This window comes from Sinocyclocheilus grahami, unplaced genomic scaffold (genome assembly GCF_001515645.1).
Source record: "Sinocyclocheilus grahami isolate Dianchi unplaced genomic scaffold, SAMN03320097.WGS_v1.1 scaffold194.1, whole genome shotgun sequence".
NCBI lineage: Eukaryota > Metazoa > Chordata > Actinopteri > Cypriniformes > Cyprinidae > Sinocyclocheilus > Sinocyclocheilus grahami.
Window position 1 is genome coordinate 1241137 of NW_015505373.1, and position 21923 is coordinate 1263059.

The 21923-nt window shown below is 37.3% G+C and overlaps 1 protein-coding gene across 1 annotated transcript in view; it reads left to right on the forward strand.

Moving 5' to 3' along the window:
* The window catches only part of LOC107594986 (voltage-dependent calcium channel subunit alpha-2/delta-3-like), a gene marked incomplete at its 3' end in the record, with an annotated part of 93334 nt that overhangs the window by 17023 nt on the left and 54388 nt on the right, over positions 1-21923 (forward strand). The window contains exons 3-4 of the mRNA XM_016285231.1: positions 2562-2678; positions 3265-3324. Of these exons, the coding sequence (XP_016140717.1) occupies positions 2562-2678; positions 3265-3324 (177 nt within the window). The remainder of the gene's footprint in view (positions 1-2561; positions 2679-3264; positions 3325-21923) is intronic.

Below are 21923 nucleotides of genomic sequence, written 5' to 3' on the forward strand. Positions count from 1 at the left end.
ACCACCACAGCAGAGCAGAGGACCAACAGAACCAGACAGTAGACCACCACGGCGGGGCAGAGGACCCCCACGGCAGAGCAGAGGACCACCACGGCAGAGCCGAGGACCACCAGAACCAGACAGTAGACCACCACGGCGGGGCAGAGGGAACAGGAAACCCCCCTGGTGAACCACACCGATCAGGAGACCATGGCGGAGACTGTAACAACGAGAGAGCAGAGACAGACAACACAGACAGAACATTGGGGTTGATAGACAAGACTGAGCGTTCAGGGGCAGCCTCCCTGGCTGGGTCGGGACAAGACAATAGTTCACAAACGGCCTCCATAAACGTGACAGGACAGACTGAGGATTCCCAGACGGCCTCCTTGGCCGGAACAGAACAGGCAGATCGTTCACTGACGGCCTCCTTGGCTGGAACAGGACGAGCAGTGAGTTCATAGACAGCCTCCTTGGCTGAAACAGGATGAGCAGAGAGTTCACAGGTGGTACTACTGGCACTTCTGGAGGTTCTGCAGCGGATGCCGCCACCTCTGGAGGTTCTAAGGAAAACACGGAGACTCAAAAAGGGGTACCGGCTAAACAATACTCAGCAGAGAAAGGGGGTTAGAGTGGGTGTTATATAGTGAATGAGGTAATTAGAAACAGCTGTGTGCAATGAGTGCAATCAGGGCAGTGTGCAAATTGTGCAAAGAATGATGGGAAATGTAGTCCGGGGTGCTATGCAACAGTTTGTGTAGTGCGAGAGTCAATGTAATGGAAAGTGTGACATCTGGTGGTGAATAAGCGGAAGTCCATGAACCGAATTCGTGACAATATGTAATGTAGTTTAGTGTTAGTTAAGTGTCATGGTGCTTTTGTTGTTTGGACTTTTAGTTTGAAGTTTTGCATTGTGCCTACAGTATGTTCTTTTTCCATGGTTCTCCTTCCTTATTGTTCCAATCTGTGTTTTGTCTATCTGATTTTTACCTGATCTGAACCAATGTAATGAGCGTTGTTTACGTTCAGCATGCGCGTGCTTTTGCTGAACTTAAAAAATGCTCATTACGTTTATTATGTTCTGGGTTACTCTCCAAAATGGTGGAAGACGGTAACTCGGGGAGAAGAATTGTTGAATAAATTATGTTGTTGTTTTCTTTGCAGACAAAGTATTCTCGTAGCTTCGTGAAATTATGGCTGAACCACTGATGTCACATGGACTATTTTACCAATGCACTTGCTACGTTTCTTAGATTTCTTACGAACTTGATTGTTGAGTGAATATAGACAAGTAGCAAGATTTTAAATTCAATTCGATAGTGAACTGCCAGCCAATGCAATGATCACAAGAGGGGAGTAACATGATCGAACTTGTTACACCCCCTCAGGAATGTAGCTGCTGCATTTTGGATTACTTGTAACTTTACAAGTTTCTACTTGTAAACTACTTGTAATTTTTGTATGTCTGTTCTGCTCTTAATGCAACTACTGTATGTATTGACAGAATTCACTGCAGTTGTCACCATCATTATTTGTTGCGGCATTCCCATAAACTGCATGTTCTTTGCTAATATCAAGCCTGGGCACAATCTGTGGACTTTTTTAAATTTTTTATTACCGAGCAGCCAATAAATAACCGTCAGTTGCTTAATTAGTGTAAAAGTAAAATAAAATGTAAGTGTACATGTGCAAAGACACACACACGGATGCTTGGCTAGTCATGTGAAGAGCCACATCTCTAGCCTTTCGAGATAATGTTTGGCCTGGAGTGTAGTGGAGTGGATTGAAGAGCTTTGAGAGTGAGGTTTGGGGAGTTATGGGATCAGGAATAGGATTATATTTAGTTTCATCCCCACATAAGCCAAGAGCACTTCTGACTGTCTCCTTCCCTCTCTCCTTTCAAACAAACCAAAAAAACTAAACATTGCTCATCAGAATAAATAGAAACAGAATAAATACAATTTTAAATCATAAAACATAATTAGTTTAGATTCAAAGTTGACATTGTGCTGCAGAGTACAGAAGTAGTGAAATTTAGTTAAAATCTAACCAGAAATACAAAAGTTCAAATGTTATGGTACAGCTGCCATTTACAAGGGATATAAATGCTGTGGTCACATTAGTGAAATGTCAGTGAAATTGTGTGGGTCTATTGTCAGTTTGGCTTCAAACTCGCACAGGTGTCACTGCCAAATCAAGCAGCTTTCCGTTGCTCTTAGTATGGATCAGATCTTCATTCCAACAGCACATCTAGGATTAAAGGGATATTCCACTCAAAAATAAAAAAATTCTGTCATCATATACTCATCCTCAAGTTGTACCTATAAACGAATACAGGTTTGGAACAAGGTAAGTGTGAGTAAATAATGACAGAATTGTAATTTTTTTGGCAGGACTATCCCTATCAATAGTTGGTTTCTATGGGTGATATGCAGTGAGATTCAAGTAGCTGCTTAACAGCTGTTCACATCACAACTATCTATCACTGTCACTAGTCTATCACTGGACTGGCCAATGAGCAGCAAGGAGTGGGATAATTTGTTTTATAAATGTCATTGTCAGATGTCTTTTTTTCCCCATAGAAATACAAGGAGCTTGAGCAGTCAGTGAGGGTGGAGGAAATTGATGGAATCAAACTGGTGAAGAAACTTGCTGGGGAAATGGAGCAGATGTTCCACAAGAAGGCTGAAGCTATAAAGGTAACTGTCTTTGCATCTTTTAAACAGAGTTTTATTGGGTTTATCAGCATAAAGATTAGCGCAGGTTATTCAGGCCAAGAACAGTATAGCCAGTTAAAATACAAATGTTTCCAGCAAAATGTAAAATGCAGTAAAAACCAAGTAAACAACAACCAAGGTCTCTCTTCCATACAGTTTTCCTCTTAAAAAAAAACACTCAAAAAATGTATTTGATATTCTCCACAATACATAGTAACAAACAGCAATATTTACTTACATATGTTTTTTTTATAATCTAGCATGAATCAAAGTCCATCATACACTCAAAACTCACACACACACACACACACTATTATATTATATAATCACCAATAGTCAGTATATCACCTAGGCTTGGATTGATGTAATATTTCCACTTATAATGCAAGTATCTTTGTAAGAGAAAATTGATTTGTCGTCTTTATTATTTTAGAGAGGGATCAACTGCAGTGTGTGTGCATGTGTTGTGTGTGTGACTGTGAACAGGAAACGCTAAATTAATGATGGGGAGATAACAAACGGAATCCATTAAAACAGGCCAATAATATCCATTTGTCTTGCCCTCCAGCGGTTGGTGGAAGCAGCAGAGGAAGCCCACCTGAATCATGAGGAGGATCCTGAACTACAGGTGAGAGACAGCGGGGGTTACCATGGAAACTGCATCTCTTCACCAGGGCAATGGCACTTAATGAGTGATGTTCAGCCGTAACTGATTGCTATGAAAACTTCTGTGGAGCTTACCATCTATTATATGACCTTACCTCAATCACACATAGGAATATTAAATATAAATAATGTATGTGTGTGCATAAATTACACAGTAATCAAATTCTTTGTACAAAGCAATATACATGAAGCATATGTACTTCTATTTAGAACTTGAATTGTTTGTCGTTAGATTCTCTGAATGCACAGCACTAGAGCATCCATTACTTAGACAATCTCTGTCACTGCTCATATAAAGGTTGAAGGTTAATCTACTGTAAAAAGCCATTTATTTTTTTTCACATGGAAAGCCTCGGGTGGTCTCAGACACAAGTCTTCACATGAGGTCTATGCAACACTACACATTTCACAGCTATAAACGACAATCTGCTCTTCAGAAAATTAACACAGTTGAGCTGTAGAAAGTTTCATGTGCTTAAGCTCGTAATTACCTTTCAGATTTTCAAATTAATTAACATTTTCAAAAAAAAAAAAAAGTGCTGAAATATATTGTTGACAAGTTTTAAATCAATATTTTGTTGAAGCACTTGAGGATTGCAGCCTCAAGTCTTTTGATGCAACAAGCTTTGCACATCTGGATTTGTGGATTTCCTACTGTAGCTCTAAAGATTCTCTTCAGCGCCTTTAGTTTGAATGGGGACTGTCAGTGGATGTATTCAGGTTTCTAGAGAGATGTTTAATTGGGTTCAAGTTGGAGCTCTGGCTGGGCCACTCAAGGATATTCACAGATCTGTCCCTAAGCCACTCTTACATTGTCTTTGATCAGTTTCCCAGTCCCTGCGACTGAAAAACACCCCTAAAAAATTATGCTAGCACCACCATGCTTCACTGTTAGGATGGTATTGTGCAGATGATGAGTGGCGCCTGATTTAGAGATGACTCTTGGTGATGAAATTCATCAGACCAGAGAATCTTGTTTCTCTCAGTCTGAGTTCTTTAGGTTCTTTTTTACCAAGTGTGCTTTAATGCACTGAGGACAGTCCTGCATTTGGCCATAAAGCCTAGATCTGTGAAGTGCAGTGATAGTTGTGCTTCTGCAAGAATGAAATATTTTCACTTGAATTTAGTTTGTTAGTCTTACTTGGAAGGTATAACCCAGTAAACATTTTGAGATTATGCACCCCAGACAAATGTCTTTTCAGGTAAACAGGGCCATCTTTGGTTTATCAAAAAAAAGTACATTTACATAAATTTAGTTAGCAGAAGCTTTTATGCACAGCACCTTTCAAGTGCCAATGGGTTTCATCTGGTGATTTAAAACAAAAATGTTGTATAATTTTGGTTTGTTTGGTTTTTATTTTGTGTTTATGTAACTCTTGAATTATTGCAACTCGGTTTTTGACATGAAGATAGTCTTAGATGCTGATGTGGTAATAAAAATAAATAACTATTACTACTATAGCTTTTTTTGGGGAAGTCGTGGCCTAATGGTTAGAGAGTCGGACTCGTAACCCAAAGGTTGCAGGTTCGAGTCTCGTATCAGCAGGGATTGTAGATGGGGGGAGTGAATGTACAGCGCTCTCTTCTACCTTCAATACCATGACTGAGGTGCCCTTGATCAAGGCACCGAACCCCCAACTGCTCCCCGGGCGCCGCAGCATAAATGGCTGCCCACTGCTCCGGGTGTGTGTTCACGGTGTGTGTGTTCACTGCTGTGTGTGTGCACTTTGGATGGGATAAATGCAGAGCACTAATTCCGAGTATGGGTCACCATACTTGGCCACATGTCACGTCACTTTTTCACTTTCACACTTAACAGTAAGATCATTTTGTGCAGTAATGGAATCATTTTTTTTTTTCATTTTCTTTTCTTTCTTTCTTTCTTTTCTTTTCTTTTCTAATTTGTGGTTTCTGAGAGGACCTTTTGACATTTGGTAATTTAGTAACACTTTATTTCGATAGTCAATTTTAGATATTCTGCTGATTTAAGTAACTTTGCAACTACATGTCAACTACCAGTCATTAGAGTATTAGTAGACCGTCTGCTTAACACACTGCTCAAAAAAGTAAGAGAACACTTAATCATCAATCAACATCAAGTCAATATCAGTCTGTCCAGCTAGGAAACACAAGTGATTGTGAATCAGTTTCACCTGCTTTGGTGCAAATGAAAGTTACAACAGGGACACTGGAGAGGCAACAGTAAGACAAACCTCAAAAAGGGAATGGTTTTGCAGGTTCTGCTCTCCTCTTATCCTTCTTGACTGATTTGTCACTAGTCTTTGTGGATTTGTAGTGTAGTGTTTTGTTAGGGTCCTTCTCACTACTTGTAGCATGAGACAGTACCTGCAACCCACTCAGATTGCCCAGGTAGCCAAGCTCCTTCAGGATGGCACATTCATACATGCTGACGCAAAGGAGGTTTGGTGTGTTTTCGAGCACAGTCTCAAGAACATGGAGGAGATATGGGAGATGGGTTGTTACACAAGAAGAGCTGGACAGGCCGTAGAAGGGCAACAACCCAGCAGCAGGACCGGTATCCGCTTCTTTGTGCAAAAAGGAACAGGAGCACTGGCAGAGCCCTCAAAATGACCTCTAAATGACCAAAATGGCTACTAGTGTGCATGTTTCTGACCAAAGTGTGACGGATGACGAAGGCATCGATGCCACTGACTGGCTCTCACATTCCCCAGACCTGAATACAATTGAGAACATTTGTGACATTATTTATCACACACTTTTTAGTCCCAGTTAGTAGCCGAGCTGTTGCATTCTGGACTAACTGTAAGTGTTGAAGAGACGACTGATCCAATCCAACATATAAAGATTTACAGTAGTTTAGTCGACGTTATAAAATCATGGATTACTCTTTCAAACTTCTTAAGCGGCAGGTAAGGCTTGACTTTAGCCAACAGTCTCTGCTGAAAAAAAAGCCTATTACAACAGAACTAATCTGTTTTTTATTTATTTATTTAAAAGCACTGTCAAAAATCACACGAGATTCTTGGTAAATGGACGAACATATCCTAAACTACCAAGAGCATCTATACAAGCACCTAAATCCCCAGAATGACCAAACACAACAATCTCAGTCTTATTTTCATTAAGAAAAAGAAAATTCTGATCCTGCCATATTTTTAAATCTCTCAGGCAATAATGATGGAAATTAAATTTTGTCATTTGTTTTGATGGGCAAATAAATTTGTACATCATCCACATGACAATGCTAGGAGATACTGTGTTTTCTAAAAATATACCCCAAGGGCAACATATACAAAGAAAACAACATGTGGCCTAATATGGACCCTTGGGGCACACCACAAAGAAGAGGGGCAGCAGATGAAGAAAACTCACCATGGTGAACAGAAAAACTTCTGTCTGTCAAATACGATTGAAACCATTTGAGGGCTATGCACTTAATGCCAACACACTGTTCAAGTCTGGATAAAATAATTGATTGGTTGACCATATTCCTTCCAAAAGGACTAATACAGCAGAGTTACCGGAGTCCACAGCTAGAAGAAGATCATTAGAAACTCTTAAAAGAGCAGTTTCCGTACTGTGACGGAGCGTAATCTTTTTGAGCATTATCAACTCTGGATGATGGATAGTAAAGCCCAAAGGGTCTTCTTTCCAAAGAGACCAAAATTGTGTGTGTAGCACACTGTTGTCAGGAACTGTTACCATCTTAAGTTAGGTAGGCCATTTTCAGCTGTGAGTTCCAAAATGGGGGGTGCAGGTTAACAGGTTAAAACCAGACTGAAATTTTTCATAAATACTTTGTCTAAAATAAGACAAAAATTGAAGGATCCAAATTTTTCTTTTTTTAAAAGTGGTTGCACTGTTTAAAAACAGCTGGTACACACCCCTAGCTGAGCAATGTATTAACCAAAGATACTGTACAATGCTGGAAGACAGCTGGGCAAAAAGAAAAGTCAGAGGGGTCACTGATAATCATGATGGGTGGAAAACTTAGACCAGCAATTTTGTCTACAAAATATTTCAGAAAGTTTTCACATAATATTAAAGATGACACAATGCAGTCTGAGTAACAAGGGTTATCAAGAGAGTTAAAAACATTACAAAGAACCTGAGGCCGCTGGCTGTTACTGGTTACAAGGTTGGACAATTTTTTTACTGCTCCCTGGTATTTACATAATGCGTCCTGCAAAATTTAAACAAGACTTTGAGTTGATCCTTTTCCCACTTTCTCTCGGCTACTCTGCAGGCACGTCTGAGGGAGCGGGTAATGTCATTCAACCAGCAACATTTTTTCCTCAACTGAGCAACAGAGTCCAATATCTCAGTACAAGTACAGTTAAATAAGACAGTGAATTCTTCTACACTGAGATTACAGTCATCAAGATTGTACAACAATGAGTTTTTAAAAGCACTAGAAAACTGTGAGGCAATTAAAAGCATAATATGTCATATTTTTTTATTAAAGTATCCAAAAACCACTAGAACAGTTTTATATATTTTGCTGACTTGTGCACTTGCATTATCCCAAATGTTTTGAAGAATGTTTAAATCCAGAGAAATAAGCAATTTTTAACTAGAGACATGGACCGTGTTTTGACCGTTTTGTTTTGTAGAAAACATGGAAACACCAAATACGCTTTAATATGTTGTGCGTTTTAATAGACAGGTGACAATAGACAACTCCCATGATTCCACACTCAGTCACGGCATCATCAAACTATGCCTTTGCCTCTTTGTTTATTTAGAATACGCGCCTTCCAGCGGCGAAAATTACATATTGTGCCTTTAAAGGCAATTAAATCTCCAAACTGGGAGGCAATTAAAGGCAATTCAATCTCCAAACTGGGAACAACCACAGTAAATAAAACAGGCAGGTGATCTGAAAAACATGTGTCACATATTTCACTGATAGTAATACATAAACCATACGACAACACAAGGTCCAAAGTATGTCCTTTTTCATGGGTCAGGCCAGTGACTGATTGCGTGAGATTAAATCAATCAGTTAGACTTATGAGTTATGAATCAGTTAAATCTTTAGCCAGAGGTTTGGATTCACAGCACAGATGTATGTTAAAATCACCAATATTAAAAAAGTGATCATGTCAATGCAATCCCCGCCACAAAGTCTGCAAAGTCCTGAATACAATTCTTATTATATTTTTGGAGGTTGATACACCACCACACACAACACAGTCATGGGAAAATTTGTCTCAAAAAGCTGCAATTCAAAACTTTTGCAGGCGTCCACCGCAATCTCTGCTTTTTTTAAAACTTAGATTTTCAGTGTGATTTTTAATTCAGCCCTCAGTGGATTGATTTTGGTTTCCATTGACCATTGTCACATCATTTTGCTTTCAACAAATTACACAATGTACCTGTATATATAGTAAATTATTTTTTTTAACTTGAATGTTTAATTCATTTTTGAGCAGTGTAGCCTAACACTTTATTTTGATGGTCCCCCAACAGACACTCTACTAAGTAACTTTGCAAGTAGATGCAGTGTTCGAACTATACCGTGGACTTTAGGGAAGCTCACATGTTTTTTTTTATAATGGAGGGGGGGTTCGTGCGCTTGCGCATGCCTCAAAAGAGGGCTTACAATGACTTACAAAGATACATAACAGCTACAAGTGTACACTACTTGCAAGCACTATATAGGATAAATCACTATACAGGATTTACCGTATTATACTTTATCGACACGAATTGATAGGTGAAACAACAAACAGCCACCCACAAATAGTCTATAAACAAAGCATCACGCTGTCTTTGAGTTCACATGAACAACGGTTAAAGTTACTCGTTGTCAGGCTACACCTCCGTTCAATTAGGCCTAAAACATCAAGAGTCACGCAGACCTATAACAACCCAGCCACAACACATAATTGCAAATAACATGCCTTACCTTAACACAGAATCGACCACAGGCACAGAGTCCAATGTTTATATTTTTTCTACGAATCTTTAAGTTAACATGTACTAAACATGAGTGGAATTTGCACCGCAGCGCCCCCACACCTTGATGCTCATGACAAGAATAGCATGTATAGTTATCTTTATTGAAGTGAATTTGGTTTAAATCGCCGTCATGCATGAATGAATGATATTTTTGCAATTTTACACATAATAATCCTCCATGATCATATTACACAAAACTGAAATTGCACGTCAAAATAACACATTGTCAATATTTTTTGAGACCCCCCAAAATTTCACAAATCACGTTTTCAGGGGAGCCCATGTCTTATTAAGGGGAGCCGAGCTCCCCCTAGCTCCCCCGTAGTTCGCACCCTGAGTACATGTCAACTCATTATACTAACCCTAACCTAGGGCTGGGTGATAAAACGCGGTAACACTTTTTTTCGATAGTCCACTTTAGACATTCTATTAACAGTAAGTAACTTTGCAACTACATGTCAACTAACAGTTAGTAGAGTATTAGTAGACTGTCTGCTTAATATCTTCTAACACTTTCTTTGTCAACTTATTCTACTAACCCTAAACCTACCCTAACAGTCTACTCTGAGAGTTAGTAGACATGTAGTTGCAAATTAATGAGAATTAGTTGACATGTAGGTGACATGTAGTTACTTATAGTTAGTAGAATGTCTAAAGTGGACTATCGAAATAAAGTGTAACCTAAAACGCTAATGATAATTATTGTAATATAATTTTCCTCGATGAAACGATAACAAGAATTTGATAAACTCACTAGAGCAGATGCATTTAATCGCTGATGAGTCTCGGTCACATGAGCACTAAACAGCGCTGTGAGACCCAGTGTGAAGTGCTTGAATTCGGTGAACAACACAAATGACTCAGTGATTTAAACAAGTTTAATGCAAGAGGAAATGGCGCTGACGAATAGGAGAAACACTGTGTTTTTTTGTGATTTAAGTATTTGTTCATTTATACTAAATATATTTAGACTACTGTTTTTCATAAAATACCTAGAAACCATACAGTCATATTTTTACCATGGTATTGAGGTGCTATATGTGTTATTTTAACGGTTGTTATCATGATCTAAATGTATAATATTATATAAAACCAATGGTTAATTTGAATAAAACTGAAAAAGTCAGAATAATTAAATTTCACCATATAAAAATTAGGTTGTTACATTTTTTTACAGATGCTACTGTTTTTGATAACAAGCATTTACCTCTGCATCCTAACTCAAGCCTACTGTCATTTATAAGAGACAAAAACATGTAATATTATTAATATTGCAGCCTGCACTGCAAACTGTGCTGAAGGTATGCGTCATCAAAATCAGGCAACACAAACCTGTTTCATGATTTGAAACAATATCACTCTTTAGAACATGCAGAAACTAAGAAATTAATTTTTATATTACAATATTTATTGTGCTAAGGAAAAATAACTGGAAAAGTGTAAAGAATTTAAAAAACGTGAAGTGTTTATCATTTTCTAACCATAGAGTAGTTTAAAAAAAAAACACAATTAACAGTCTGGTTTCTACAAGTTTCACTTAGGAACAAAAATCTGCCTTTAAACTTGAAATAAATACAAATTTGAAATGTATATATCTAATTATCAATATCACCTTTTATTAAAGATTTTCATGGTGATATAAATATATTTTTTGCCATATTGCCTGCCCAACCTTAACCTAACAATATACTAATACTCTAATGAGAGTTAGTTGACATGTACTTGTAAAGTTACTTGTAGTTAGCAGAACGTCTACTAACTATTGCAGAGATGGACTATTGAAATAAATTGTAACCAGTCATTTTAGTCTTGAACCAAGTATTTTTGTCACTTCATGACGGTTTTAAAGGGGTCATCGTATGCAAAATTCACTGTTACATATTGTTTGAACTGAAATGTGTCTTGGCAGTGTGTGTACACAACCACCCTACAGTATAATGATAAAAATCCACCCAGTGTTTTTTTTAAATCCCAATAAATCATAACCACTTTCTCAGATCAAGCTGTTCACAGATTCTTGGCATAGTGACATCACACAGACCCAGGCCCCTCCCACGATTGTTGACTGACACCTGTGTTTTATCACAGACCTGTCCTGAGTGAGCTGTAAACAGCTGCCATGGTTTCGACGCTGGAGCAGGTGTAGACAAGAATGTCTCATAAGCGATTGAGGTGCTCTGTTGTTGGATGTGATAATGAACATAGCAGTCGTCATTTACTCCCGACATCTGAGCCACTGAAGACGCAGAGGATTACCTTTGTTTTTGAAGGGAACACACCCCCCGATTTAGGTGTGCTGGTGGACCAGCATTTGTTGTCTTTTGGGTGCTGGTATGATCCCTGCAAGACCACAACAAAACTTGTGTATGTGTTAGATATACCATTTCTTTTGAAATTGGTTAGTGTTTGTAGTTAAAGACCAATACAATTTTTCAAATAAATTATTTATTAAAGAAAAACACATGTTGCTGGTTACATGTTTACACTGTAAAAACCAACAACCACAAAGGTTGCTAAAGTATGTTACTAGTATGGTGATTAGTGTTCCCTCTAGTTGGGCACTTAAATTAACTGTTTCAGCAATTGTTAAAAGTGCACGCTATCATTATTTTCAATAATATCTCATGGCCCTGACTGCACTGACATTTACCTTACTATGCACACGCTTACTATACATTTCTATGTGCACTTTTTGAAATCTGTGACTGACAGCTGGATTTGGACGTATGTGACTTCTGTTATCCAGTGTACAAAAGCTCTTTTTAACTGATTTTAACTGATTTATGTACAGATCCTATGAAACAGGAGATCATTTCCTTGATGCTTTGAAAGGTTTTACCAGTTTACCATGTGACATTGATTAACAATGTAATCATAACTTAAGCAATTAAAATGTTCAGTTCTACTTTCAGCAGAGGGAGCAAAATAAATTATAATGTTATAATATAATTCAATAAATCATATGTTTTACCCTTATATTGGTTTTGCTTTACATCATTAATGTGTTAAATAGAGACACCTGGCCTACTGACACTCAACCCCACAAAGCCCATGCTGGTGAACCAGCATCACCAGCTCCATTTTGCTTGAGAACAGCATGGATATGCTCGTCCACCAGCTAGACTAGCACTATACCAGCATAAACCAGCCTAAACCAGCACTATACCAGAACTAACCAGCATAAACCAGCACTATACCAGAATGGACCAGCTTGGAATCCATGCTGGTTTATGCTGGATTTTTCAGCAGGGGAGTATAAGTTTTTTTTTTAATGAATCTTAAATCACCTTTCCTAATAACGTGCTAGTTAGCAAGTTCCGTAGCTAAATGCGGCCAAAGTTTATAGCCCTCAGAGAACAGCTTGTCACCCCATGGAATAGAGGTGCGGTAAAAAAAAAAAACATTGAGAAAGTTTAACCTAAGCATGTTATAAACTTTTCATTAAGACCCTAAAGAGTCATATCAACTTGTGGAAAATGGGCATCCGATGACCCCTTTAACATTAGCTTTACTAATTCACAACTTCTAATATTGATCAAATCCATAAAGTCCACTGCACATCCTAAATGGACAGCGTCTCCAAATGTCTTATAGGCATAAAGCATAACAGCAATATCTTGAATTAGCTCCACTATGAACTCACTGACATCAGACGTTTAGTTGTGGTGAGGTTTTATTAACCGTGAATATGAACCCAGTGGTGCTGCTTTACATTGAAATCTTCCTGCTCTGATTTAGCCTCTAGTGATGATATGGTGAAGTCAGACATTTGAAGCAGAAAATAAATAAATAAACACTGAAGGCTGCTGAAGGGTGAATCCTCCTCCGAGACGGTCTGTGCACGCTCTCCTGATTTTGGCTGTTTGTTGAGTTTCTGGCTGGCAGCAGAGCAAGTGAACGTCTTCTTATCTGCTCATTGCAGAGCACTTCCTCAGCTTCATAATCTGTTCCAGCGCTCTCGCTGCATGATGCTTCTCCTCTCGCCAATCCTCATGGAAATAACCATGCAGGAAAATGACATACAGCAGAGAGCTGATTATACGCATGTGATTTCACTGAGAGCAATGCATGGAAACTATATGTTACCCGGCAACGTTTCATTGAGGGCAGGAGGAGACCAGTACTTGTGTTTTTTCTCTCTTTGTTCTTCACTCTCATTTGCTAAATCAAGCGTCACATGTATTTACATGTATTCTTTTAGTAGATGCTTTTATCTAAAGTGACTTGCAAATGAGGAACATGACAGACTAGTATTTATCATAAGAGCCACGCTATTTGAAGTGCATAATATCAAGTATCAGAGACGCCGTTATGGGGTGTGCAGAGTATACCAAGCATATGGGCCCACCAGGACACTAGGGGACCCAAGCTATCACTTTAAAATGATTGTTTAATTGTATACTTTTTATTTTAAATTATAAACACATACACATAAACATTAATAGTGTAGTAAAATAAAATTAAAATCATAGAAATTCATAAATTAAAGTGAATTCACTCTCCGTCTCTTCAAAACGCAGTGCTCGTGATGTTAACAATGCAAAGAAGAACATGATGGACTTGTTGAGTGCCCCAAATTGAAAATGTAAACAATTAGTGATAAAGCTGTAAGGTGGTCTTTACTGTTGTGTAAATTCCAGCACAATGCTTCAGCCTTAAGGGTCAAAATGTTACATTCTAGGTAAGATATAGGCCATCCCTAAACAATAAATATCTGACATTTTTTTAATGCTAGAAATGTTAAATGAGCAATCAATTGATACAAACTTCTTGACTTTTTTTCAAAACATGAAATTTTACATTTTGACTGGAAATGAACATAGACAGAAGAAAAAAATATAACAAAATAAGATGGAATAGATAGAATAAAAGTGTATTGAGGTAGGAGGGTGCAGTTCCAGTGATAGTCCTGAAGGCCAATGTCAAAGCCTCAAACTTGCGAATGGCCACAGGCAACCAGATAATCTAACTAGTGGTCAGAAGCGTTAATGATTTGAAGAAACCCCAAATCCTAAGTATTACATTTTTCTTGTCCTTGACACAAATAGTGTGGGAGGAGTTACATGCATGGTACCTCGAATCATGCAGTTTATTGAGGAGAGGTGAACTGTGACTTTTATAAGTGAGGAGTCTTTCATCTGAGACCACACGAAACACTTCAGCAATGTCCAGAAGTAGCAACCTACCAGAACACCATAGAAATGTGCTAACAACCACCTAGCCAATGCCATAACAAACACACTGAATTCCCTATCAACCATGTAGCAATGTCATAGCAGCTCTTTAATAACCACCCAGCAAAGCTCTGGCAAACACCCACAGCACCTTAGTGTTGTGGTAACTTTTGCATGGGCAAACACCACTCTGTGTAAAAAATATCTTCCTCCTTTTCTCCTCATCCATAAATATTTATGCCAGAGAAGTTTCTGAGTAAATAATTCTTCCTGCTGGGGATTTTCTCTTTTCCTAGCAGGGTAAGGCTTAATTCGGTGCTTCCACACTGCACAATTACAGAAATAAGATTTTCATGGGTGTAGTAAATGTCATACGACAGCAGAGATGTGAGGCAGAGAGCAGCTTATGTGCTGAATTCCCACTGGTGTGTTTAATCTGCGTTATTTCTGTTGGCAGGTGGAGACCAGAGTCTGTGTTGAGGTGCACACTAGCAGCATATATACAAGCATCCTTCTACATCTTTGTAACACCCTCAAAAATATATTGAAACAACTGACACTTAATAGCACCTTTTTAATGTGTTTTTACGCAGGGCTGTAAAAGGAAAGGACAAATTCACTAAGAATGTACTAGATTAGTACCTATTGTCTGAACACAGTGAATTATGCAGATCAGACAAGACTGCAAACATGCCCATAAAATTAGTGCTGATGCCAGTTTTTAGTGGGCAGATGACATCGACACAATCTCTGTCTCATTTAACCATATTGATTATATTCTTGTTCGAAATATCCTTTCTCTCAAACATAGGTGTTGGCGATGTCTTCACCTGCATACAGTTACCTCTACTAAACACTGCACTCAAACATCTCTTTTAAATATAGTCTAGGCTACGTGCAACAATTTCTATTGAGCAAATTCAGAATGTCAGAATAACAGAATTGTGTTTTGTGTTTAATTAACATCCGGTTTGTCCTGTTTTAATGTCTTGCACCCAAACAGCTGAAAACATTTTAGTATGTAGGCTACATACATTTTTTGGCAATGTCAAAAATGACAAATTAGAATGAAAAAGAATGTGAAACAGATCATTGTAGCATGAGTTTTGGATATGACATGAACAGTGAAGGGTCAAGGAAGGACAACTGTGGTTGTACAAAAGTGGGGTACAACTGAAACTAAGAGAGATGAGATGCTGAAAGAACTAAAAAAAATTCCAAGATCCAATATTTGTAAAATTATCATTTTCCATTCTCATTTTCACTCTTTGTGAAAAAGTGGCGTTGTGTCTGTGCGTTTTGATACTCAAGATGGCAAGTGCTGTGATAAAGCTGTAAATATTTGAACCCGAGTCATTTGAGGTTAACAACTGGGAAAACAACATAAACGTAACCAAATATCTACTCTTAAAAATAAAGGCGCTTCAAAAGGTTCTTCAAGCGATGCCATAGAAGAACCATTTTTGGTTCCACAAAGAACCATTCAGTCAAAGGTTCTTTAAAAAACCATCTCTTTCTTACCTTTTTATAATCTGAAGAACCTTCTTTCACCACAAAGAAGCTTTTGTGAAACAAAAAGGTTCTTCAGATGTTGAAGGTTCTTTATGGAACCATTTAGACAAAAAGGTTCTTCTATGGCATCGTGAAGCACCTTTATTTTTAAGAGTGTATATACAGATTACTGTTAACAAATTTCCTTAGAGACAAAGACAGCAAAACCCTAGTTACACATTGTGTGTAGGGTTAATAATAGCAACAGTAGAAACTATAATAAAATCTATTATGAAATATGTCGCATAATAAAAAAATTATGAAACATTCAGCTTAAGCAAATATTTCTGATCCAGGTAAATATAGATTTGATTAGAAACACTCAAACAATGATATGTTGTTGACAAATACACTGTAAGATTTAAAATAAATGTACTTACTTATTTTATTTTATTTCAGGTTTATTTGACAGGGACAATGCACATCTATAATACATGAATGTACAATGTGCCAGAATTAGCCAGAAGACTATTTTGCATCTGCAGTCCCTCGACTGATGGTAAAATTGTCAGAATTATACTATATACTTACCTATGTTGCGTCTGAGTACAAAATGCTTAGCACTGCCATATCTTTCAGTTAAAAAGATATTTTGAATAAACAGCAGCATGTTTAGAATAATTCACAAGAAATGTGAAGAACAAACAAAAAACTTTATCTTTCAGTCGCACAGGCATGCCATTCAAAATAAACTTTAGCCATGCATCTTTAGGAAGGCTATGCAAAGGTTTTGGAAGTGCATTTTCTTTACATCCACTGACAGAGCAGTTTGATGATCTTACTCTACATCTTTATCCAGCAGCAGCACCACTCTTGTGATTGATGGACACAAGTGTTCACCTGCTAGCACAAATTTATCGGTGACACTTTAAGGTCCAGTTCTCAGCATTAACAAACCATTAACTATGACTTTTGCCTCATTAAACTCCTAATTTACTGCTTGTTAATAGTTAGTAAGGTAGTTGTTAAGATTAGGTATTGATTAGGATTAGGGATGTAGAATGTGGTCATGCAGAATATGTGTTTTATAAGCACTAATAAACAGCCAATATGTTAATAATAGGCATGCTAATATGCAACTAGTTAATAGTGAGAATTGGTCCCTGTAATAAAGTGTTACCAGTTTATCAAATCAAAAATTTAGCAAAAATCTCACGTGACATATGTGGTATGGTAATGGAGAAAGGGAAACTGAAAATATCCCCTACTTAGCTCTGCTAAAGTTGACAGCCCTATTAAGTACAACTGTCAGCTGTGTCAAAATATAGTTGAGGGTGTTAAAACGAATGTACCTCAACACAGACTCTGGTCTCCACCTGCCATCAAAAAGAACAGATTACAGGAAGCACACCAGTGGGAATTCAGCACATAAGCTGCTCTCTGCCTCACATCTCTTCTGCTGTATGACATTTATGACGTACATGAAAATCTCATTTCTGTAATTGTGCAGTATGGAGGCTATGCATTTGATTCTTTATAAATCCATCTTTTAAATTCTTTCAAGCACCTCTGAAATGCCTTAAAGGGATAGTTCACCCAAAAAGGAAAGTTCTGTCATCATCTACTTACCCTCATGCCGGTCCAAATCATACGATTTTATTTCTTTTGTACAATACACAGGAAACATTGAACAACTCATGTGAACAGAACCCAGATCAAATAACATATAACCCTGATTTCTATGTGATGACTTTGTGACGTTAAGTCACATGACAGAGGAGCCAATGATATTGATCTGTGTTTAATCAATCAATCAATCAATCAAGCAAGCAATCATTCATTCATTCATTCATTCAATCATCCATCCATTCATTCAATTATTCATTCATTCATCATAAAGTGAAATGTGGTTGTGAAGTTGGCCACAGAGGCTACATTCATACTACAGAAAAATGTGACCCAAAACCGATTTTTATGCTTATATGTGACTCAGATCATTTAGTTTCATGTCAGTGTGAACAGCACAAACCACTTGGAATCTGAACTTTTGATTCCATATGTGACCCTGGAGCACAAAAGCAGTCTTAAGTCGCTGAGGTATATTTGTAGCCATAGCCAAAATACATTGTATGGGTCAAAATTATAAAATTTTCTTTGATGCCAAAAATCATTAGGATATTAAGTAAAGATCTTGTTCCATGAAGATATTTTGTACATTTCCAAACGTAAATATATCAAAACTTAATTTTTGATTAGTAAGATGCATCGCTAAGAACTTCATTTGGACAAATTTAAAGGCAATTTTATCAATATTTAGATTTTTTTTGCACCCTCAGATTCCAGATTTTCAAATTATTGTATCTCTGCCAAATACTGTTGTAAGGGAAACAGTGATAATAATTTAGCTCAAAGGGAATCATTTAAGATTTTAAAGGGAACTCCACCAATAATATGTAAGGGCATTTGGACAGGTATGATACATTTGACAACGAAGTGATTGGAATTTCAAGCATGAATTCTCAAACTCACACATACCAAACCTGAATACGAACCATTAAGCGATTCAATAGTTATTAAAAATACATACACAATAAATGATTAAGACCTGATAAGTCACATGTAGGTTACATACATAATATGGAGATATATATATATGATTAGTTGCTCAGGTCCTTTTAGTGTCATTTAGATGCATATTTACATGGAAATGCAGTTTCTTTGGCATTCTGTGGACGTAAGGATGCGTTCTGTGAAGACCAGAGAGGTTAAAATGTCTGTAAGGAATCTCAGTCTGTTCTGTCTCTTAGGTGGGGGGAAAAGTCAATCCGAAGAGCTTGTGATCACTATCACATGTTTCCATGTGCTGGTCACGCTGTGCATCTCTTTTGACCATTATTCTTGATAACTTGCCCCCAAAATTTACAATCTCCTTGGAATTGTCAATAAGTGTTATTTTGTTTTAATGTTGAAAGCTGTTCTGTGAAAGAGTTGGTTAGGCTTGCTTCAGACTGGCTAGGGTCTGATTTATGACATCCTGTTGTCTTGGGCCTCTTGTGGAATTTTTGTGCTCCTAATGTTTCAACCATGTTTTAACCAAATCTTAGATTGTCTGATTCGGTCTGATATCCTACACTGTCCTAACCTAACAAACCATACATCAATGGAAAGCTTATTTATTCATTTATGGTTCTTATGACTGGTTTTGCGGTCCAGGGTCACATATGTGGTACTAAATCTGATTTAGGTCAGATGTTTTGCAACACGACCACAGTCTGCACAGCCAAAAGGGAATTCATGCGGAATTCACAGAATTTACATCCCTCTAGATTGACATTCGTCATAATTCTGTGCTGTTGGTATTCACTTCAAAGATTTTACATATTATTTGATCACTATCACTTGGTGAATATGGCAGAAAGTTGTGGAGGTAGTCAGTGAAGAGACTAAAGGTGTTGTTTGATGGTGTATTACAAAAACTGCTCTATACAAGCTAGCTTTTATTGTACCCTATATATATATATATATATATATATATATATATAACTTGCTCTCTTTCTTCTCATCTTCATCCACCTTATTGCCTGCTCATCAGCTTATAAAGGAACACATAAATGCTTACTTCAGTGGCCTTCATGTTTACTTTCATATGACAGCAGTGAAAAACACTAAGGACATCGGAGGACAAGTGTCCAGTGGAGATTTAACTTGTTTAAACTAAAGTTTCTGCTGAATGGCCCCTATCAGACTGCTGACTCTATTTCCTGAGCCTGTCAGCATATTCTTCTCTGCGCCACAGTCACTTTACAAGCATCAGACACCACTCTGTACACTACTGTCAGAAGAATCCTTTTCCACTATAAAGAACCTTTCCTGCTCTCAAAAGATTCCATGGTTGTTAAAGGTTCTTCATGAAGCAATATGGAAAGCCATCTCTTTAGTTTCCATAGCTGCATATTAACATATTAACATCTATAGTAAAAATATCTGCTTTTACATATGAAACACATAAGGCAACATTTTTACAAATATTCTGAACAGAACAAAATCCACATGGGACTAAAAATAAAATAAGTAATTTATTTATGAAAATAAAGTATTCATAAACATTCATCTACAAAGATGTATATACAGCAATTGTTTATGTTTGCAAACTATCAAAATGAACTAAAGCCTTGAAGTTTAATGAGAACATGTTGGGAAATCCAACAAAATTAACTTTTTATTTTTGGTATAGGATCTATAACACAAGATTGTTTATTGGAAAGCTTATTTTGTGACAATACAGCAGTGCTGAAAGAGAGTACAGTGAGTAGATGACAGCACTGCTGTAAATATAATACTGCTGAATGATTTATTAATAGCTCATCCAGTACACTGCAGTGCTAAAAATATGAACACTGTGACAGTGGAGAAGGGCAAAAGGGTTGTGTGTGCTAAAGCAAGTATATATTTGTGTTTATAAATGTGTAAATGTACTATTAGCAATGTTTATCTGTGTGGCATTTTAACTTTAGTTGAATGGGAATGTTGGGGTGTATTAATTTGGATCTGTTTTGAAGGCATTTTCTCTATTGCAGCTTAAGAAATTGCACATGCTGCTGTTATCTGGTGTTCTGATAGCGCTGCCGTTTCTCAAATTTCGCTGCTCTTTTGTCTGAGTAACCTGAGAGAGCACATTCTGTCCCTATATTCCCCAAATGTTTGGCATTTCTCCACTATCCCTGTCCACTATCTGTGATGCTAGGATGTTTGGTGGGGATTTCAGGGTTCAATATACAGTATTATTTCCATGTCTCTCACCTATTGTAATGCATTCCTAGATGTCCCCACAAGACTACAGGACTGTATATCTTTTTTATACTTTATTTTACTTTTAATAATAATCTTATTCTTTGGTGTATTGTTCTTCTATCCTGTCCTGATTACTTGAACTGTATACCAACTTGTATACTTTTACTCCTTTCTAAAAGTATATAGTTTGCTGGTGATGAGCTATTTTTGACAATGTAGTAAAATGTTTATTGAAATTTTGTGTCTTGATAACACACCTCCTGCCATGTACTGTTTGCATTTGTGTACAAGCCTTTGCAGCTAGCTAAATTCAGTATGCTAACAGCAGCTAGCTTAATTCAGTGTGTATCGTTTTTTAAGTGAGTTGACAGCTTCAGTTGTGCGGGTTAAAGACACTAACATACAAGACAAGCAATTCCGTTTTCTTAAATGTTTGCAACCATCAAAAATGTCTCAGCGTTATGTATTTAACCCGGTTCCTTGGGAAGGGAATGAAATCATGCGTCATGGTGTTGAGGCTATGAGAACACCTTCAGTATGACTGGTATCTGAGGCAGGTGTTGACGTCTTGACTGGTTATGGCAGTAATATAACATCACTGATGCAGTCATACTTTATACCTTTCAAGGGAACTTGGTGCTGTGTTAATTAAGAGAATATCAACTATGTCATACTGAATAAGTGCCTGCTCACCAGCTGTACAATGAACTGTAGTCCCTAGTGAAAAAATAAATACCCAAATGGGTAACACTTTATAATAACTGCACGCTATGAATCATTAGTTAACCCTCAATCTGTCCTTGTCAACTCCAATCAACTTTTCCTTAGTTAACATTTTTTTTTCCCACAATAAGATTTTGTGACTTTTCTACATTGTCTATCTATATTCACATAAAAAAAAAACTGGGCTTGATTCGGTTGTTCTGAAGGTATGTAAAACATTTTTTTTACAAATCTTGTCTTTGGGGTCAATATGACCCCGCATTGAAATGAATGGGAAATAAATCTGGCATAAATCTGAACATTTTCACACCGAAATGAAGGCCTGGTACTAGAGCACAAATGCAATGTAGAAAAGACATGCTCACTCACACACACACACACACACACACACACACACACACACACACACACACACACACACACACAGATATGATTC